Source organism: Pelophylax lessonae, assembly GCF_965119305.1.
Source record: "Pelophylax lessonae genome assembly, chromosome: 9".
NCBI classification, from domain to species: Eukaryota; Metazoa; Chordata; class Amphibia; order Anura; family Ranidae; genus Pelophylax; species Pelophylax lessonae.
This window is the reverse complement of record NC_138776.1, coordinates 172712090-172735503: the sequence shown is the minus strand read 5'-3', so window position 1 is coordinate 172735503 and position 23414 is coordinate 172712090. Positions and strand designations below refer to the sequence as shown.

The 23414-nt window shown below is 38.4% G+C and overlaps 1 protein-coding gene across 2 annotated transcripts in view; it reads right to left on the bottom strand.

The window, feature by feature from the left end:
• Positions 1-527: 527 nt before the first annotated feature.
• OPN4 (opsin 4) overlaps positions 528-23414 on the bottom strand; it is a 139522-nt gene continuing 116635 nt past the window's right edge. The window contains exons 8-11 of one of the 2 annotated variants that reach the window (XM_082267625.1): positions 22562-22751; positions 5534-5686; positions 5124-5192; positions 528-951 (exon numbers count right to left, since the gene is read on the bottom strand). In XM_082267625.1, coding sequence (XP_082123751.1) covers positions 706-951; positions 5124-5192; positions 5534-5686; positions 22562-22751 — 658 coding nt within the window. In that variant the 3' untranslated portion in view covers positions 528-705. The remainder of the gene's footprint in view (positions 952-5123; positions 5193-5533; positions 5687-22561; positions 22752-23414) is intronic. The other variant, XM_082267626.1, reaches the window with a different exon arrangement.

The window sequence follows — 23414 nt, the reverse complement described above, 5'->3', positions numbered from 1 at the left end:
TGTAGGGCGATATGAGCTGCGCACAAAATGCAGTATGCATTGGCCTGGGCCAATGGCCTGAACACTGTCATGTGAGTAGGAGTTTTTATTTTCCGTGAACTTCCCCAGATAAATAGAAAAGTACGTTTGTGTTTTAAAAAAACAAAAAAGGAAGAATACATTAGTTACCAAATGAGTGGGTTTTTTGTATTTGTCTACAGGTATTCTTTAAATTCTTTATTACATTTTTAAATTCTACTATTTCTATAGTATTTAATTATATATATATATATTTTTTTTACAGTAACATTCTGTTATTTCACATTCAACAGGCAGTATACTTTCTGCCATTTCTACTAATACATTATATTTGTACAGTATAAACATTTCTAGTGAATTTAAACATTGGGAATTATTCTGCATTAAATAATTGTTATTTCTTCACATGCGTTATATTTTGCTAGTTTGATTACTCTATCAATTTCTCCTCTGCAACTCCTACAAAATCAAAGAAAAAAAAAAAAAAAACAACAAAACGCCTAGCATTTAAATATTTTCAGAAAAAACACTCAGTCACTACAGATGGATACATGTGGTGAATACACATATGGTGTGGAATGATACATTTGCCATTAATACAGAACGAAATACTCTTTCCATGGTCTTTGTATAGTAGCCATAATCAATAATGGCACAGTGAATAGTCAACGTATACATCAATTTTCTTCATAATTTGTTTGGTGATGATTGATTTGTCGATGTTTCTGTGCTGCTTTCAGGTATGGTTTCCGTAATGATGGTGGCAATTGTATTATGTTTTGGTCCATTGGTCCTGTGACAGGGCAGGGTTGAGTTATGTTCTACTGCGGCCTGGTTGCTGTAGGTCACTACGATATTGGGTATTCGTGATGCTGCTACACGGGAAATAGGATCTCCCTTTCTTTGTCCAAAGCCATTCAAACTTCTACCTGTCTTTAATGTGAAAGGAGAACACAGGGTTTGTCAGTATGGAAAGCACATTTCTAATTAGATTAATAAGCTGCAAAATATTTTTCTTGTATGTCTATTGTCTCTTGGAAATTTTTAAATTCTTGGAAATGTTGTGCCACTAAAGTCCATAGTGGACTTTTAAAACTATATTCAATTAGGCTGCAAAATAGTGAAACTGTAGGTTGTTTAATGACTAAATAATAGCAAATGTAACACTCTGAAATATGCAAACACTGATTTTTTGGTTTGTGAACTTAATTTATGAATGTTTGTTTGACTGTAAAGGAGTTGTAAAGGCAGAAGTTTTTTTTTTTTATCTCTATGCATTCTATGTATCAAAATAAATAGCCTTCTGTGTGCAGCAGCCACCCCAGCACCCCCTAATACTTACCTGAGCCCCATCTTTATCCAGCGATGTCCACGAGTCCCTCGGCCATCCGGGATTCTCCTCCCTAAATGGCTGAGACACAGCAGAGGTGCCATTGGCTCTCGCTGCTCTCAATCAAAGTCAGTTAGCCAATCAGGAGAGAGAGGGTGCAGGGCTGAACAGCAGCTCCATGTCTGAATGGACACATGAAGCTTCAGCTCGGGTTGGGTGCCCCATAGCAAGCTACTTGCTGTGGGGGCACTCGAGAGGAGGTAGGGGCCAGGAGCAGCGAAGAGGGACCCGAAAAGAGGAAGATCGGGGCTGCTCCGTGCAAAACCACTGCACAGAAGAGGGAAGCATAACATGTTTGTTATTTTAAAAAAAAACACAAGTTTACAATCATTTTGAAGAGGGCTTGAACTGAAAAAATTGTGTAACTGGTATTGCTTGCAAACTCCCTGCAGTTGAACATTTCCATCCAAATTAACTACCCTTTTACACACTTTGCAGTTAATTTACTAAAGGCAACTAGTCTGTTAACTTTGCAAGGGAGCTCTGCTGAATTCCATAATCCAGTAATATGCGAGCAAAATGTTTTTTTTTTTTTTTTTTTTCCCTGCACATGATTGGAAATCCTTTGCAAAGTGAAATTTTTCCACATTCACTAAACTCTGAGGAAAAAAGAGAGCAGTCTCTTTACCTTTAATTAATCGACTCCTATATCCCTGTATACAGTTGGCCATCTTGGTAGAGGAGCAGGGCTTTGCTTCCTCTTGTTAGAGCTGGCCCTCTGATGACTGGTGATCTTATGATTTCCTGCTGCATCTTCATGCTAGAGATACAACAGGAAAGGCAGAGGAAGCACAGCTCTACAGAATGAATAAAGCAGAAGCAGGAAAATTCTTCCACTGTAGATCCTCAGACATGGCTTTCTCTATGCAAGGAGTGAGCAGTACAGAAGTGGCATTACCAAATCTAACTCTTGTGAGACTAGCAGTCAGAGGCAGAAATGTCTTAGATCATGGTCTCCAAACCGAGGCCCGGAAACCAGATGCGACCATTTGCTTGCTTTTATCCAGCCCTTGAGGCATTATTCTCTTCACTGTCAGCAACAGTGGGGCATAGTTCCTGTCACTGACACCAACATTGGGGTACTATTCCTCCCTATTCATTCCTATTGATACCAATGTTGGGGCACTATTCCGCCCATTAATACCAGTGATGGGGCCCTATTCCTCCCATTGATATCAACAATGGGGCATTATTACTTCCCCTAATACCAATCATGGGGCATTGTTTTACGCCCCCTAAAGTTTGAAGTACAGTAAACTGGCTCTTTGTTTAGAAATTTTGGAGACCCCCTGCCTTAGACGATCTCACACTTCAAATATACAGCTAAAAGAAAAAGAGTACCTAGGAACACAAAGTGCACCGTTATTTTTAAGAGGAAACAAAGGCAAAAGTTATATTTTCAATTGTACTGCTTAAGCACAATAAACTGGCTAGGGAAAAAAGCTAGCTATAAAGAGAAATTTTAGGGGGTCATTAAGAGGATATTGTGGATTTTGTCAGTTAAGAAAGAGTATGCCACAGTACAAAGGATTTGTGTTGCAATTCAATGAAGGCATGAGTAGAGCAAAGTTATTCTTTTAATATCTCCAGATAGCCTGCTGATGAAAAGATGCCATACAGCCAGTGTTTGGTTTTCTCTACCCCAGGAAGCATTCTCTATAGAGTTGAAATGAAGAAAGAAAGTACATGATCCTCTGTGTGGAGCAATCTGTCCTAAGAAATTGCCCCAGCCACCATTTGTTATACTGGTTCTGTAAAAATTGCAAGTGCCTGATGTCTGTCCATGGAAAAGAAACCTTTCATTAAATTCCTTAATATTGTTTAATGAATGACAGTTGTGTGGACTTTATTTATTTAGGATGCACCAAAAATGATGACTCCTCTGTGGTAATGTAGGCAGTTTTAAGGGGAAGGGTTAAATTCAGCTAATGAGAGAGAACATTTATCAAGGTCTGGGAAAAAGCAGTTGGGGTACAGAGATTTTTTTAGGTCTAAGAGGAGGGAGTGAGGGTACAGGGTTTATAAAGGTCTAAGAAGATCCAGTGGGGTACAAAATGTATCAAGGTCTAGGAGGAAGCAGCAAGGGTACAGGATTTGAAGTCTAGGAGGAAGCAGCCAGACTGCAGCGTTTAAGTTGTAGAAGGTATCAGCAAGGGTACAGAGTTTATCAATATCTAAGATAAAGCAGAGAGGGTACAGAATATATAAAGGTTTGGAGGTAGTAGTGAGGGTACAGAGCTTATCAGTGTCTGGGAGAAAGCAGGAGGGGTACAGAATTTATTGAGGTCATGCAAGGCCATCTTTAATATGGATTGTACCCTGGGCAAACCTTTTCTTGGGCCCTCTGAATCCACTTATCAACTATTTGCAGGCAGTGCAGACTCAAGGGGCAGCTGCTTTGGGCCCCACAATAATGACTGGGCCCAGGGCAGCTGATTAATTTGCCCTGCGTTAAAGATGGCCCTGAGGTCATGGAGGAAGCAGCAAGGTTTCCACACTTATAGAGGTCCTGAAGGTAGCAACAAGGGTAAAGAGTTTATCAAGGACTAGGAGGAAGCAGCAAGGTTACAGAATATGTTGAGATCCAAAAGAAAGCAATACACAATACAGAGTTGTTTAAGGTCTAGAAAGGAGCAGCGAGGGTACAAAATATACAGAGGTGGTAGTAGTAAGGGTACAGAGCTTATCAAAGTTTAGGAGGTAGCAGCAAGGCTACAGAGTTTATCAAGTTTCAAGAGGAAGCAGCAAGAGTACAGAGTTGTTTGAGGTCTAGGACAAAGCAGCAAGAGTACAGAGTTGATCATAGTCTAGGAGGAAGCAGTAATGCAAAGAGATCTTGGGCAGATCTAGTAAACTGCTTTGAAGGGATTTGTAAGTTCCCCCCTGCCCACCAGAAGTCCTGTAAAAATATGGTTGTTGCTACCTGCTCCTGGAGAGGCCATAATGTAACACTGATCAGCTTAAGGCCTAGTGAGATTCCTGTTTATTGACAGTGTAGGAAAGCATTCATAGTGGGGCACATTGCAGAAAGAGTGTAACCCCAAGGCATATGGTACCCATCCACTGCTGTCAAAGGTTGCTCGTGAACACATGCGGTGGACTGATGAGGATCTTGGGCTGGCAACATCATAAATTGATATAATTCTTTTGAGAATTATAAATCTGACAGTTCACACTGAAATAATAGACTAAGACCCACAAAGGTACAGGGAGAAGAAGTCATGGCAGAGTTAGATATATGGCCACAGTAAGTGTAATTAAATAAATCCCCTCTAGGGGGGAAAAGTGACAGATATTTTAAGAAAAAGCTGACCCTTTGTAAGTAGAGGTGACATCTGGATGCTGCAAAAATCATGTTCATGGTACATGATAGGCAAAATTATAATACACTTTGGTGTTGATTTACTAAAGGCAACTAGACTGCAAGTGCAATCATACCTATTTTCCCTAGAGCTTAGCATATGTGGTTGTGAAGCTTCACTTTGTATAGAATAACCAATCAGGTGCAAGGAGAAGAAAAAAACAAAACGCATTTCTGTGTGTCCATGATTGGATGATGGAAATCAGCAGAGATTTACCACATTCACTAAATTCTGGGGAAAACGAGTGCAAAATGCACAGTCCATTTGCCTTTATTAAAATTAGGAAGTTCATTTTGAGTCCCATCCTTCTATGCCTAGAATTTAGAAACATTTATTATTTACCACATACTTACTGCAAGAGGAGAACTACGATCTGATGGGCCAATTTCTACCAAAGATATGTCATCTGCATCCATGGAGGTCTAGAATATATTTAAGAAGTCAGTTATAAACAATAGCTACATTACAATTGGCAATAAAAATAATTAAAAACTCAACTGAAGCATTATTGAGGTATAAATGGTAACATAATTTGAAGAAATAAAATGCATGGGACACATGCATAAAAGCACAGATTGTGTAAAATGTCTAATTATTGATTTTGTGATGTCATAATAAATAGTATAACTACAAAACAAAAAGTAAACACAGAATGTAAATTGAATGGTCATATTACCAACAATAAGGGAATGGGCTGTAATGGAGAACTAAAATGTATCTTGTAACATAAAATTGTAAATAATATTTCAATATGCACATTTACCTTCTCAAAAATTCCAGAATCATGACTTTTCAGCTTAGCTTTGGATTTTAAGTCACTGAGCTCAGTGGTGTCTTTGCCCATTTCATAGGAAACCTGCCTACTGGCTGGCCTGGAGTTCACACTACTAATGTCAGCTTCAGTATCAGTCCAGCCCTGTAATGAATATATTGGAGATCGTCATACTGTTTTATGGGGTGAAGATAATTTTCCATGAAACAACTGGATGGGTGGCAAGGTGAAAATGGGAATGGACAATGGAATGAATGTGTTGCCACAAGGGTCAGTCTACACCAAATTGATATTTCTGTTATAAGTGGACACTGGTGGCCATTATGCATATCTTTCAAGGTCCTCAACAGCAACATCTACAAACATTATTGTCTTCATCCCCCATTCCTTGGACATTTTCTTCTCTCACTACAGCAAGGGGGAAATCTCCATAGAGGTGAGTAAGACTCCTAGATTTTCTTGTAGCAGGTGGGCAAACCTGGATGTGTAAATCTCTCCACTAGAGTTCTATATAAATGTAGCAGGAGATTCAAGTCTCCAGTATCTCCAGAAATCTTATTTGTGTTGACTGACCCTTTAATACAATACAAGTGACTTTAAGCTTGTTATTTGTAAAAACATAAAGCAAACTCTGGATTGCTAGCAGATAAAAAGAACCTAAGAAATCATATACATAAAAAGCTGCCTATAAGCAGCACCATTTTATCAAAGGATTAGATACTGCTATGTGGTACTGAGCCTCTGGTGTTCTACGCAGCGTTCTCTGCATAACACTGCAGAAAACACTGCATGATAGGAGGACACGCTGATCACATGACTTTGACAGGTCCTCCTCCAGGCATTTTTTTCTGTCGTTGTAAATGTGAGAGCGTCTGTTTGCTTCAGAGTCCTGCAGAAAGCAAAGCTCTTAGCATTTTTTTCATAAAACACATAGCTGTTGTTTATAAATGTCCCTTTTTTTTACATCAGCGATTAATGACTACAACTGTCAGTGTTTTTTGATTATAGTATGACCTCTTCCGTTGTCAGCTTGGGAGGTGGTCAACTAGCTCTTTAAAATGTGTCTATTAGTTTAATAGTTAAATAGTTTAATAGTTAAATTGTGTCTGTAACCAAAAGCGACAAAGTTTAGACAGCTTGCCATGGCCATCAAGTGATGGATGTTTTTTTTTAGCTCAGCCTTTCTAATTTTTTTTTAAAAGCTAACTTTCATATCTCAGGGAACCCCTGTTAATAATTCATAAATCAACAGCTATGGTACATTAGTACATAACTGCAGTCAATTACCAGCATGGAGGTGGTGAGATTGCTGTGGGTGTGCCACTGGACTGCCTTTATACTTTAAATGCTTGCAACAAGAGTTTTAAATGTGAGCGGAATGTTGTTTTAATAAAATGAGTGTTTGTTGAAAGTAATGCACTATTGGAGGACCCTTTGATCTCGTTTCGGCACAATATAAGATGTGATGAGATCTATGGGCACACGTAAAATGGGAAATGGTCTATATAAGTGGTCATTGAACAACTGACAAAGTGTTTTTGCCTGCTCATGAGAATGGGGGGCATTTTTGTCTGGTGAATATTACTCTTAAGGGCTCACTTTCATCACGTTGGTGATGGGATCAAGGTGATATTTGTGAAGCAAAGGAATGTAAGGGTAAGGACGTTGAACGATGACCCCCTGGTATCTCTAATTTCATTGGATAAACAAACTGTATAAAAAGTTATATCTTAATTACAAAAATTCTTAAAATATGGCATGTCATATCACAAGGGCCACAAACTTGCCCATAATACATAAAAACAAGATTGAGGTAGGAGTCAGATAGTGGAAATCACCTACGCGTTTGCACGGTCGAGGCCGCTTTTTCAGGACTTAAGTCTCTCAACCTCCAACTGAATACCTTGTTTTCAGTCAAAGGTTGAGAGACTGAAGCCCTAAGGAAGCAGCCTCGACCGCACAACACGTAAAAGATTTCCACTATCTGACTCTTACCTCAATCTTGTTTTTATGTATTATGGGCTAGTTTGTGGCCCTTGTGATATGATATGCCTTATTTTATAAATTCTTGTAATAAAGATATAACTTTTTAAACAAATAGTTTTTTTATCCAATGAAATTAGAGATACCAGAGGTTCAATATTCAACGCCCTTAGTCTTGCATTCCTTTGTTTCACAATTATATATTATTGGGTTGATGACATTCCGATGTGTAGCTTGGTTAGCTCTGCCTATTTGCCCTTTCCATATATCACTACTACTACTACTGCTACTGCATTAATATTTGTTTTGGCAAGATTTCACATGGGTGTGTGACACCTTTTTTGGACTTTCACTAGGTGGACTCTTTTCATTTTTGGTATATTCGTTAGATGAACTTTGCATGAGCTTTACTAATATTTCTTGTTCTTTATATTTTAGCTTTTACTTTGTAAAGAAGTGTATGCGCTACTATGGACTATCTATTAGTTTGACATTGAGGATTTTTTTTCACTTTGTATTGATACAATTTATTTATGAAGCAGCAGCACTATAATCACTGGTATCTAGTTCTTTTTTTTATCACATTTTCACGAATATGAAACATTCTGTTAACAGTAAGTTGAACTATGAGAATAAATAAAAGAATAAGTATTATGGCATTAATTTGCATATTTGACACCCACTCCATATGGCAGTTCTTTTCAGTTAAAGAATTAAAATCAATAAAGAGTAAAAAAAGTCAGGAATGAAATAAGGGTAGTGAAAATTGAAGTGTTCCCAAACACTGGTGGTCAATAAAGTGCCCCCTTACACTGGTGGCCAGTAAAATGGCCCTTTACATTGGTGGTCAGTGAAGGGCCCACTTAGACTAGTGGTCATTGAAAAAGGGCCCCCATAGATTTGCGGTCAGTGAAATGCTCCTTTACACTGGTGGTCAGTGGAGGGGGGTCTCCTTAGATTGATGATCAGTGGAAAAAGGACTACAGTATGTTATATTGGTGATCGGTGGGAGAAGGGACCTCTTAGACTGGTGGTCAGATCAAAAATGGCCAGTGCTTAAGGAACCTCTGCAGGAACCTAGCTTGAGAAAGGCTGATATGGTCATTAGTGCTTAGAGAAAACTCTGCTTGTGCACAGCTTTAGTCTAGCAATGTATTCTATTAGCAAAGGTTTAAGGTTTATCACTACCTAAATCTTTTTTTTTTTTTTTAAATAACAAACATGTTAAACTTACCTGATCTGTGCAATAGATTTGCACAGGGCAACCCTAATCCTCTTCTTCTTCGGGCCCCCACCGGCGATTCTGGCTTTTTTCCCTTGACCAGTGCCCCCAAGAGCAAGACACTTGCTACAGGGGCACAGGTGGTTGCTTGCTCCGCAGCCCCGCTCTATGCCTCCATAAGACACATAGAGCCTTGGCTCAGCCTTACCAAGGTTCACAGGTGGTTGCTTGCTCTGGAGCCCCGCTCTATGCCTCCATAAGACACATAGAGCATTGGCTCAGCCTTACCAAGGCTCACAGAGGGTTGCTTGCTCCGGAGCCCCGCTCTATACCTCCATAAGACACATAGAGCCTTGGCTCAGCCCCTCCCCTCGCTCTCTTCTTATTGGCTCACTGACTGTTACTGACACCCTCTGTAAATATGGTATTTCTATCTGTGACAACTGTAGACATTATTGGGAAAAAAAAACACTCCACAACGAAACCGCAATCAAAACAATATATACAATTGTGAATTGGTTAAAAAAAAGTCTGTCAGAATTATTATTCCTATTCAATATTGATGGAAATATAATCAAATCCCCTATTTGTACTCCTAAATATTGTATTAATGTACTCAGTATGGTACTGTGTGTAATGGTATGTCCACTTGTCACTAAATACCAAGCAGCTCTTCTCCTGTATGGTCCAACCAATTCACTGAGCTGAATAGTCTTCTACATTTGAAGTTCCAGATAGTAAATGGAAGAGTGTTCACTGCCAAACAGATGCTTCTCCTCTGAAATCATCACCTCAAAAACTCTGGTGAATGTGTTTGCATGAAGTAGTAAAAACTGTCTTACCACTTTAGATTATATTCCAGGAACACACAGTTCCTACTAGCATTACCTGTCCTAATTACATATTTTAGCTACTCCATCAGCTTCCTTGCATTTGCAGTGAGGCCACACAGCTCCTGCAGGAACACTTCTGCACCCTAGGCCCTCATGTCCCATGATAACCATCCAAATCTCCTTACATCTGTCATAATGTCAGTGGAGCATTGGACTGTGTGCCTACCACTATTTTACCACTTTGTGCAAAAATACTCACCGGCGTTTTTGAGATGGTGATTTCAAAGGAGAAGCATCCATTTGGCAGTAAATGTTCTTGCATATACTATCTAGGAAACTCTATTCTGAAGAGTGAATTGGTTGCACCATAGAGAAATGACACTTGATGTTATTGTTTAGTGATGTTTGGAAAGACAATAAGGCCAATTCACACCTCAGAGTTTTGTAGTTTGAAACACTAGAGAAGAAAAAATTAATTATTCTCTATGAAGTTGGTTCACATCCCCACTCCAAGTTGCCAGAAACCAAACGCCTGAAGCTCAAAATTTTTCCGGAGCTTTGCATGTTTTTGGCATGGTTTTATTCCCATAGAAATAAATAGAAACGTGCCATTTGCACATTTTTGTGCACCTTAGTGCATTTTGTCATGCGGTTTTGCATGATTTTCTGATCAAATTAAAAAAATTTAAAATGTTAATAATATATGAATAAATAAATGTTAAATACACAAATAACTAAAAATCAGCATGAATAAATAACATAAATTAATAATATGTAATAATACATAAATAAATTAACCCCTAACATTACATTTTTTTCAATAAATTATTTACATTCAGAAAATTTGAATCGATTCGAATACGAAAAACAAAACAAATTCCGAAAACAAATTAAATGGATTTAACAAATTTAACTAAAATAATTTATGCAAATAACGAAACGAAACAAAATGAAACAAATTTTTTTGTTCTGCACATGTCTAAAGCCCCGTACACACAAGTCGAAATTCGGCCGGGAATTTTCGTCCGACGACCGATCTGCCGATTTTCGGCTTGTTAGTATGATGCTTTCGACAACCGACTCCGACTTTTCGGCCGAAAAAATTCTGGTGTGCAGGCTATAAAATTTTTTTCCTCCGTCAAAACACGTCCGATTTTCGTGCAGTCAGTACAGATTTCGACAGGGTAAAAATCTTATGAGCAAGACTGGGCATGCTCAGAGAAGAAAGAACACAAAGAAAGCAAACCAACACATGACATCACTTCTGAAGTAGAATTCTGTCGTGCGGGAAAATTTGTGTGCAGTCTAGAGCACATTCCAACCAACAAAACACAACTCTGGACAAAAGATGGACGACCGGTCGGCGGAAATTCGTTGCGTGTGTACAAGGCTTAATTCATACCATAATATTTGCTTCACTTATTTCTTTTTAAGGCTAAGTATATCCACCTCAGTGGAAGACAGTATTTGTGGCTATATAATCATTTATGCAATCTAATACTTGAGCTGGAATGGCAACCCTTTGAAGCATCGAAGGATTGTGCCTTGGAAAGGCTTGGCCATATAATACTGTGGATTAACAATAGTACATTATGTGATAAAACATGTAACAACGAGTTCTTATGAGTTGTGTATGTAACTATCATTACATTTTTCTTTATATGGATCTCTAAGGGTGGAGAATTTCACATTAAATTAACCAGATAGCCAGCACTAGAAGATTGCATTTGGATTTTTTTCCTTCATATGCCATCAAAGATTGTGAACGTTGATCTGTGTGTCACATGTTAAAGCAAATTTCAAAACATTGTGCAATATGCTTTTATAAGTTGTTTTTCCCACCCGCATGTTGACTCAATATAAAATCTCATACATGCAGTATTCCACAAAGCAATAGCTCAAAATAATGGATGGAAAGTGACTTCATATGTTAGGGTTAATCCCATTCTTTTGCAATTAACAGTGCTAGAATGGTCGGCATTTAAAAGTGCACCAGGGGCATATAACAACACGTGTTTGGCCATAATAGCATGCACTCTATTTTGTTTGGGATGGTCCAGGAATCTGTATGTTTATTTTATGTAATTGTGAGACATCTATATGTCACATTTCTATCAGACCAACATTAATAAATAAGTCATGCTCAATTATACAGTAAGTGTACCTAAACTCTATAAATTATCTCTTGCAGATTTTTTTTTTCCTGTCTGGGTCTCCATTGGTGAGATTTACGTGCACTCAATGTCCAGGTTTCAGAACAGAATGTACAATGTTGTTCAGTGGAAACAGGGACTAAAAAAACAAATTGGCAGAGGTTCCAATCCTTCCCGACCCTATTTTTTATTAAAATGAAATATATTTTCTGGCGAGTGGCTATAATATAATAAAAAAGATTTGCTCTGGTGGTTTTTTTTTAGCCTGCGTATTGGTTTACGGTAGACCTTAAGAAAAAACAAAAAAAAACAGTACTGCAAATATTTTGTTTATACATGACAATTATCCTAACCCTTATAAACATATACACTGTTAATAACGATTGACAAATTTTAATAATTATTTTGCTTAATTATTAAAGATGCAAATCAGAAAACGTATAACAGTAATCCAATACATCTTCCCCATAGTCTGGCAACTTTAAAAAAAAAAAGAAGTATTAATTTTCAAGACTTTTGGAACATTAACCTAAAATATAGTAGTTATGGGAGAAGAATGAGGGCTGCCATTGCAGGCTTCCTTTTAAAAGGCTGTTTGCCTGGCAGTGTCTGGCTTTAATATGGAAGACCTTAAATAATCATGTCATTGTCAGAATGCCTTAGTGCTACTTCGAGGTCAGTGACTTAAAAGGCATTGACGCTAAAGTATCAAGATGAGAGTAAGGGAATGAACATTCTCAAACAGAGAACTCAGCAATGGCTGCCTCCCCAATTTTCCCATTACAGATATTCCTATTTTTCTGTTCTAAATATTGGGGAGCTTCTTTGCCTTTCATTTTATTTTGTGGCTGATTTGAGGTCAGAAATCCATTGTAGCTGTTGTCCAATCCACAGCAATATACAGCTTTTTTTTTTTTTTTTCACTGCAAGGCAAAAATTATTTTTGTATTATTTTATTTATTTTCTTCTGTAGTTTTTATTTATTTTGGTGATATATTTGTTTTTATTTTATGTTGACTGAGCCTTTTTTTTTTTTGGTTAAACTTTTTTGATACAAGTCTTTGCATTTAAAAAATAATTTAGACTTACAGCCTTTAACTTATAAACTTAAAACTAACTGTGCGATGATCGTAAGTATCCTAGCTTGGATAATTCTGAATTGGAGGTAAGGCATATTTAGAAAGAGGAAATCAAAGGAATAGTTGGAGGTTTCTTGATTTATACCCACTTGCCGACCAGCCACCGCACATATACTGCGGCAGGTTGGCTCTATTATGCAAAACAACGTACCTGTACGTGGTTCCTTGTAATAGCCAGTGGGGGCACCTCCGGCGGCGCGTGCACGCTGATTGGCCAGAGGGAGAGCCAATCAGTGGGTCCAGTAGATGTGATGTCCGCCGGCCACCCGCGATCGCTCCCTATAGGTGAACACAGGGATCCTGTGTTCCTACTAATAAGGAACTCGGATCTCTGTGTTCATCTAGTGAGTCCACCCCCCCACACAGTTAGAAAGCTTCCCCTAGGGACACACTCAACCCTTTGATCGCCCCTGGTGTTAACTCCTTTCCTGCCAGTGTGATTACTACAGTAACAGTGCATATTTTTTAGCACTGATTACTGTAGTAATGTATCTGGTTCCCTCAAGTGTCAGTTATGTGTCTGATCTGTCCGCCGCAATGTCGCAGTCCCGCCACAAATCGCTGATCGCCGACATTACTAGTAGAAAAAAAAATGCCTTAAATCTTTCTAGTTTGTAGACGCGATAACATTTGCGCAAACCAATCAATATACACTTATTGGGATTTTTTTTTACCAAAAATATGGCCTAAAATTATGAAAACATTTTTTTTCTTTTTTTTCTTTTTTTCAGAATTTTCGCTCTTGCTTTTGTTTATAGCGCAAAAAATAAAAACTGCACAGGTGCTCAAATACCACAAAAAGAAAGATCTATTTGTGGGGAAAAAGGACATCATTTTTATTTGGGTATAGTACAGGGCACACAACCGTGCAATTTTCAGTTAAACTAACGCAGTGCAGTATTGCAAAAAATGACCTGGTTATTCCGTTCCAGAAGCTGTTAGAAAAAAAAAAAAAAAAAAACGTTTTTTTCTTTCGAAATAGTAAAAACTCTATAGCTTAGCCTATTTTATGCCAGTTTTAGTATGATTTAATAAAGAAAACAATTGTAGTGGACATTTTTTGTAATTACTATTATACTGACTACAAGCAGCTTCATTCTCTATTACCTTAGTTGTTTCTACACTGTACAGTTTAACCATTTAAGGACCAAGACTATTTCTGATGCATGTTGTTTATAAATTAAAATCAGTATATTTACTAGAAAATTACTTAGAATCCCCAAACATTATATATATATTTTTTAGCATAGACTCTGGAGAATAAAATGGCGTTGTTGAAATATTTTTTGTCATGCAGTATTCGTGCAGCAGTCTTTCAAACGCAACTTTTTTTTGAAAAGAAAAATTTCACTGCATTTAAAAAAAACTAAAGTAAAGTTAGCCCATTTTTTTACATATTGGGAAAGATGTCACGCCAAGTAAATAGATATGTTACAGTTTAAAATTGTGCACACTCGTTGAATAGCGACAAACCACGGAACTTAAAAATCTCCATAGGCGATGTTTTAAAAATTCTTAACGGTTACCAGTTTAGAGTTACAGCGTAGGTCTTTTTTTTTAGAATTATTGCTCTCACTCTGGCAATCGTGGCGATACATCACATGTGTGGTTTGAACACAGTTTTCATTTGCGGGCGCGACTTACGCATACGTTTACTTTTGTGCATGCGCTCACAGAGTGGGGGGTGCTTTAATTTTTTTTCCAATTTATTTGATTTAATGTAAACATCCCTTGTGACAGTAATAGGCAATGAAGGTACTCTTTATGGAGGGATCGGGGGTCTAAAAGACCCCAGACCCCTCTACTGCACTTCAATGTATTAAAAATGCCAAAATCTGCATTTTTGAATACTGACAGTTCTTTAAAATTTTGGCCCCGTTAGCCACTGAGTAAACTGGAAGTGGCGTCATGACGCCGCTTCCGGGTTAATACATCGGAGACCCGATCAAAGCTAAATCCGACTTTGTTCGGGACTCCAGCCAGCCGGTGGACTTGTCAGCTGGTTGCTCGGGTTTCCCGGTCTGACAGGAGACCTGGGCAGAGCCGCGGAATGGTGGTGGGAGAGGGGATGCTCCCGCTTGCTGGGATAACGACCGAGCGGCTCCAGTTCTTCTGAAAGCAGGCCGCTGGCTCTAAAGAACAGTACCGGGTTGATGCCTGCAGGCATCATCCCCGTACAACCACTTCTCTGAGCCAATGTACGGGTACATTGATTCGGGGGAAGTGGTTAATCACACTCAAAAGCTTTATTTCAATGAAAACTCCTCCACTGATTATTGGTTCAAGAGCCGTGACAATCAGTGCCAGCAAAGTATCCTGCAAAATGCTAATAGGCACTGCTAAAAACTGGCATTAGGAAAACAGAAATATGCCCAGGAGATATTTTTTGAAGTGATACTAAATGATATCCTTATTCTCCAAACACAATACATACACATCCCCTACTTAATGGCTCTGTAATTTATTTTTCCCGAAATTGTTTCCTGTGTTTTTATGCCTGCCGGTGGACGTGTCAGCTGGTTGCTCGGGTCTCCTGGTCTGACAGGAGACCTGGGCAGAGCCGCGGAAGGTGGCCGGAGAGGGGATGTCCGCACCCGCTTGCTGGGATAACGACCGAGCGGCTCCAGTTCTTCTGAAAGCCGACCACCGGCTCTAAAGAACAGTACCGGGTTGATGCCTGCAGGCATCATCCCCGTACAACCACTTCTCTGAGCCAATGTACGGGTACATTGATTCGGGGGAAGTGGTTAATCACACTCAAAAGTTTATTTCAATGAAAACTCCTCCACTGATTATTGGTTCAAGAGCCGTGACAATCAGTGCCAGCAAAGTATCCTGCAAAATGCTAATCGGCACTGCTAAAAACTGGCATTAAGAAAACGGAAATATGATATTTTTTGAAGTGATACTAAATGATATCCTTATTCTCCAAACACAATACATACACATCCCCTACTTAATGGCTCTGTACTTTATTTTTCCTGAAATTGTTTCCTGTGTTTTTATGCCTCCTTGTAATGTCCACCATCAGTTTCTGAACCTCTCCTTTTCCTCTCCACTGTCATTTGTTTGCAACAAGCTGTGCACATTGGTTGTGGTCATGTGCATTACTACCGTATATGTACAATTAAAATCCCACAATACATTACTACATACAGAGGGACCATGAAGAACAAACATTGCCACCCTCTAACAGGAAGTCCTATCACAGTAGCAAAAAATGAATCTGGAGATTTGGAGTAGATTGAGAGCAATATATGAATGAAGTACTTTTGGAGTTAAGACTATATACTTTGACTATGTTTTTTTAGTTTAGTGTCACTTTAAGGCAATAAGAAATAAATGAAAACTTTTCTACTTTCATCACCTTTATGGTAAAATATTGAAATTGATGTAGTTATTGGTAACAGAACATTATCAATGACGGCCATGTGTCTGCTGGTGCAACAATACCCTAACATGACCTTCTCATAAATAAAAACCCTTACCATGCAAGAAATATCAGGGACTGGTTTCATCTAGTGAATTATGAAGCTATCTATGGTAATGCAGGCTAATATATCACAAGTAATAAGAAAAAAGGAAATTGTATTAAATTGTGCAGATAAAACATTTATTAATATTTATTATTTATTTATTAACTGCCTAGCGAAAAAAAAGGTCACACACTCTAAAATTTTGTTGGCTTTGATTATGGCATGCATTCGTTGTGGCATTGCTTTGATAAGATTCTGCAATATCACAAGATTTATTTCTGTCCAGGGTTGCATTCATTTTTCACCAAGATCTTGTATTGATGATGGGAGAGTTGGACTACTGTGTAAAGCCTTCTCCAGCACATCCCAAACATTCTCAATGGGGTTAGGTTCTGGACTCTGTGGTGGCCAATCCATGTGTGAAAATGATGTCTCATGCTCCCTAAACCACTCTTTCACAATTTTAGCCCGATGAATCTTGGCATTGTCATCTTGGAATATGCTTGTGCCATCAGGGAAGAAAAAATCCATTGATGGAATAACCAGGTCATTCAGTATATTCAGGTAGTCAGCTGACCTCACTCTTTGGGCACATGCAGTAACCATCCAATAGGCGGGTTACTGCATGCTTAATTTAGTTAGTTGCTTAGTTAATTCCAGGTGGCAACTTTTTTTTGGACAGGTAGTGTATAAAATAGAATTTCATTCAAAAAGTGTGAGTAGGCTATCATAAAGGACTGCGCTTGCCAAGTGTATGTAAATAAACAGTCTGTACTCCCTCTTTGATAGCCAGTACGTGGGGGAAGGATGATCCAGACTGTTTTCGGAATAGTTTGTTCTCCATCCCGAACCACATGGTAATAACATGGCTAAAACAGCTGACACAAGCATTTTACCAGGGGCTCTGAATGTTTGTGTTAGCTCTGTTAGCTACATTACTTCCATTAAGGTTCTGAATGGAGTACAAGGCTATCCAGGTTGCAGTCTGGATCATCCTTCCCCACATGCTGGCTAACTGTGAGGAAGTCCGGACTGTTTATTTACATACAACTTTTATGACTGGCCCATTGTCATGGCTGGGCTCCTGCAGTGCTACCTAATGAGCAGCTCTTTTCTTTCAGTGTTCGGAAGCTGCTCAGGTGTCGGTATATTACCAGCCACACGTTGTTACCATGGTGACTTTGGTTACCATTAACCTGCCTCATTAGCCCAGCCTACAGCCAGACCCTTTTTGATATTTAAGCAGCTTAGCTTATTTCCTCCTTGCCCTTGTGTGGTCTGTCATCACTAAGGCTGGCCATACATGGATCGGATTTTGAAAGAATTATCTTTTTCGAAAATCTTAGCTAAGTATTTTTGTCTGAATTTTGCACCATTAGTGGGCCTCAGCAACAGGCGTTTTTCGTGCGGTCATTGAATTTGAGTGATCGTGCATGTTGGAATTTTTTTTAATAACATACGATTTTCTAATGAACGATATGAGAATAGTGTGAGAAATATAATAAAAAAAAAAAAATGCGCAAGTGCAAGAAAAGAAAATTCCTGGACATGAAAGAAAATTCCCGGAAAGTAAAGAAGATTCCCAGCCACGAAAATTATTTTCTGTAGCAATATGAGGTGAAATTGAAGGCTAGGTTGGTCAAATTTCAAAAATCAATGGGGGCACTATCAAACCACAAAACGCACAAAATGTCTAGTTTTCTAAAGAAAATTCTTTCGGAATTCGACCCATGTATGACCAGCCTAAGTGTGTTGCTTCCTGTGCTCCTGTGTATAACTTTGCCTGGTTGACTTCCAATTTCTGTTCCTGATTTTTGCTCCTGACAACGCTGAACTCTAGTTTCCTGACCCCGGCTCCTCTGATTACTTGCTTTGGCATCCAGACCCTGGCTTCTGTGTTTTTTACTACGTTCCTGTACTGTGTTATTTATGCCATTTTATTAATGGTTTGATTTTAACTGCAATTTCTGTCTCACTCATATTTTGTGAGTGTAATTCAAGTTAACTTCTTTGTATTTTGGTGCAGCGCGTGAAATATTAAAAGTGATTATCACCCATATACTGTATACGCAGATCATAACCTCATATCTAGTGCATGTACAAAAAACATGTACCAAACACTGTTCTTACAGTGTGTGTGTGTGTATATATATATATATATATATATATATATATATACAACCTTCATAAATCCACAGTCCAAATAAAATCCCAGTGTCTTAATTCCAGAAAACATGTGCAATCTTCCCACTCCTTCAGTGAATCAACTTGCACCTAATGCGCATACAGATTTGCCCTCACCTTCTTAGGTGGACCTCACTATTAGGTCACTAGAGGTCATAAATTGCATAGTAGAGAGGAACAGATTTTGATATAATGCTGTCACGGTCCCCCTCTGAAGAGTACGCCAGGTCCCATATGCTCTATGAAAAACTTAAGAAGACTCCATACTGCTTTACCACCAATTTATTGAAAATAAAAACAGAGCTTCTCCAAATGCACTCACACCCATATCCGATAAACATATGTATAAGCAGATTCCCTCAGAGCACTAAGCAGCGTGCAGAGCACTCCAGATCCCAACATTTACCAGACAAAGGGATCAACCCGTCCTGCAACGACACTGCCAATGATTAAGCACAAGATGTATGTGTGAAACGCGTCTATGAGACTTCATGTTGGTGTCTTTGGTGTCATCACTTGCAACATTTTGGAATTAAAGGTATTTGAAACTTATTGGAATCCCTGGATGTGCGGCTATTTCTTTTTCTACAAGTGTTCCCACGGAGGCAGGCCAGGGCCAGCACTCTATGGGATATCCTATCTCCTGGCAATTACTACACACTATACACCTGGAGCAGCATTTTCCTTTCTTCAGTTTACAGGACTGACATGATGATGCCATAGGGCTTCTCCCACCTGATAGATTGCGTCCTTCTGGACTTTCTCAAAGGCTTTTTTGTGTTTATTAGATATTGGTGTGAGTGTATTTGGAGAAAAATTTGTTTTTATTTTCAATAAATTGGCGCTAAAGCACTATGGGGTCTTTCAATGAAAATATGGGACCTGGAGTACTCTGCAGAGGGAGACCATAACTGCATAGTAGAGTGGAGCAGATTGTGATATTGTGCGGTTTATGACCTCTTTTTAATAGTGAGGTCCACCTAAGAAGGTTAGGGGACCTCTGTATGCACACTGGGTGCAAGTTGATTAGCAAAGCAAGAGTCACTGAAGGAGTGGGAAGATTGCACACGTTGTCTTTGGAGAAACTGGGATTTTATTTGCATTTTGTAAATATCAAGCACTGTTGATGTGTCTATATAAGTATGGTGGTTGGTTGTTTTTGTACACACACTTGATTTAAGATTATGTTATGAGTATATATGGATGATAATCACTTTTGAATATTTAGATTTCAAGGAGCGCTGCACCACAATACAAAGAATATAACTTACACTGTGTGTAGCGATTTACAGGGTTGACATCTGCTCTTTGAAAACACAGTGGTTGATTAACTAATGACAAATAGACTGTGCACTCTGCAAGTGCAGTTGCACTCATTTCCCTTACTAAATGTAATGTGATAAATCTTCATATTAAAAAATACCCAATCGGGTGCAAGGAAAATTTTAAAAAAGCATTTTTGTTTGCGGATATTATAGAGGCTAGGGGACAAGCTGCGCATGCTCAGTTTGGTGTGTATTGCTAGAGAGTTTTTTTGCTTTAGAGAGTGCATGTGATCTGCACAGGACCAATCAGCACTGTCCAGACAGAGGGTCAGGGGTCCTGCAGTCTTATAGAACAGTGAAAACAGAATGAAAACTCCTCCTACAAGCTTTAACCAGACACTGATACAAATCACAAGACTGCTACATACTGCTGGTGAGAAAAGGTATTTAGCAGTTTATATTTACTAAAACTATAGCATGTCCATGTTCTGTGTACTGTGGGAGATCAGATGTAATGAATGCAGGGTCCTGGGTCTAGTAATATCTAAAGCGTAACTCCACTTTTGTTGAGAAAAAAACATTCCCCTCTGGGTGATCTCTGTACATTACAAGGATTTTAACAAAAAATTATTATGTGAGAAAGTGAGTCTAATGGGAGTGGTTTCATAATTATCGATCAGCTGTGCACCTGCAGGGCTCTAATGAGGAAAGCTGCAGGATCTGCATCCCTTTAGGCTTGATTTCTATTAAGAGTATCTCGCCAAAAATTAAATTTTTGTTGCAAGGGATGCCTGAAATCTCATTTGTATCATAGGGCAGACTTCTGGGAAAATCAGAAAGCCAATCACACAAGCAGGAAACTGTGTTTCTGGGGTGTGGTCAGTATACATTCTGTGTACAGAACAGCTCCAGGTAGCCATATTGCATTGCATTTTCAGAAAATTACAGAGCTGCCGATTGAAAAGGAAAGGTAATTTCTATTAACATTCAATTACAATATGACTTGTGTCGCAATTGTATATATGTCAGTGATGGCGAACCTTGGCACCCCAGATGTTTTGGAACTACATTTCCCATGATGCTCATGCACTCTGCAGTGTAGTTGAGAACCATGGGAAATGTAATTCCAAAACATCTGGGGTGCCAAGGTTCGCCGTCACTCATATATGCTATATTATTTTTTCTTTATTTGCAAATTTATTTTCTTTATTTGCATTTTTTCCCCCCCGCGAAAGTGGAGTTACCCTGTAGGTAAATGCACAGTCTCTCTATTTAAAGGGATAGCATTGGAATAATAACATTCATCTGAATTCCAGCTAATTATTTATTTATTGTTGTCCTATGTGCATTTAATGCATTTTGTTTTTTATTTTATGTCATTGTTTTTAGTACCTCCCTGATCTACTATACATGAAGCTGCAAGGATTGGTGCAGATCATTTATAGGCATCTGGAATTCACAGTTTTCCTCTGCCCTGCATTACTTGATGACTATTATTGATCACCACATTTGATTAGGGCCTTTTGGGTCTGGGGTCACCTTCCCAATGAATGCAGCCTGTGTTGTGTTGTTATTAATCCTCAAGTACTTGAAACTTACTAGCTTGTTAATGAACTGTAAATACTATAAACGCTTTCACAAAAAATGCTACCAACTATTATACCAATAATTATATGCACTAGAATTCGAAATCCTAAGTTGGTCATACTCTAGTAGGATTTTTATTTTTTTTAAGAATGTTTATGCGATTCACCTATCGTTAATGGGGTTAAATCCATATTTGTTTTCAACTGAACTGAAAAAATCCAAAGGAGCTGGATGAAAACATTTTCTTGAATTGAATTTCTAACAATGAATGTGGTTTTTCGTTCAGGAAAGTCCATTTACTCCAAAATCAATTGGTAAAAGCAAAGGAAATCCTAAAGTGCTTTTGAACAGCATTTATCAATCATCAAATGTACTGAGAATGTTTGCATGTATTTTCGTTCTTGCAAACAAACATTTGTTTCAAAAAAATCCACTAGTGTGTGATCAGCTTTAGCTTTCTAATCCTTCTTATATTTCGCTGTTGCCTAGCATTGATTTAAATTCTTTATTTTTGTGGTTCTAACTCTCACGCTGTGGGGTTGATTTACTAAAGATAAATGGACAGTGCATTTTGGAAGAGCAGTTGCGCTAATTTTCCTTAGTAAATGTAATGTGGTAAAGCTCCACTGTGTAAAGAACAACCAATCAAGTGCAAGGAAAATAAAAGAAAATGCGCTTTTGCTTGCACATGATTGGATGATGAAAATCAGCAAAGCTTTACCATATTTACTACGTTCTGGGGACAAATTAGTGCAACTGCACTTGCAAAGTGCTTTTAGTAAATCCACCCATGTGTGAGGCATGATGTGCACCATCTTGATCCAGTTAGTCATTGACAAAGGTCAGTTAATTAAAAACGTATTTACTTGACCTGAGTACCTCTAGATTGCCAATGCTTACCCTATATGCTCAAAACAAAATAAATACATTTGTACAACCAAAAAGGGATTACTTTACCTTGAAAAATAATTTAATTTTTTGACAACTTTCTCATAAGGTGAGGTGGTAAGGTGATGATATATCAGATATATAGTACATAAAATCCTATTTCATAGGCGCACACTTGTTATATAGTTAAAGAATTAGTGATTATGACGTGTTGTAAAAGAGAGAGCTGAGAAATAGCAGCTGATTGGGGAGGTTATCTGAAAATCCCATGACTTAAAATCATGCTTACCGATTCACTATCTGAGACAGAAGGTAGGGGTCCTTTTAGTTTTTGGTGCCCACTTATGTCAAAAGATTGACTGCAATGACTTGTAACAGTGGAGCGGCGAGAAGATGGATAGCTGCTGAAGGATCTGGAATCTTTGCGAGCCACTCGGAGGATTGGCCTCAAACAAGGAATATACTTTGCAATGGCCATCCTGTGATACAAGAACTTGGCTTTATTAGTCAGTACACAAAATTACTAAAAACGAGTCATGCCCTAAAATATTTTTTAAAGAAGTTGTATGGTTACAGCATACACTTTTATTTAATAGTAACAGCATTGTAATAGCAATACAAACAACAGTTATTTAAAAAAAAAAAAACAATAAGCTTACTTGAAAACTCTTCTTTCATGCTGTGATTTCTGCCTATCTGCTGGCCATATCTTTCCAAAACTTCTTAGATTCTCTGCATGCTTTACAGCTTCTCCTATACCATTTACTTAACATTTTTAAGGACTACATATCCCATGGTACCTTGCTGCCTGAAAGCTGTGATTCATGTATTGACTCATCCTCCTAAAACTACTCCACTCCTCTGTAGTTCAGAAGACAGGCTCTGTGAATTCCGAGGGCGACACAAGATATTGAGGTCTTGTCTGTCAGGTTCAGGACATTTCTTTACGTTAAGGGGGCTACCTCCACCTGGGTTTCACCCATCCGAGTGACCCCATCTCACTTTTGAATGACCCCGTTTTTGGTTGGACTTACACCAGATACCAACAAGCTTGATAGCTGTTTAGTGGTCAGCTTTTTGATGTAGGCTACACAACAAAAATTTATCATATGACAGTTTGCTACTCACTGGGGCTTTTATCA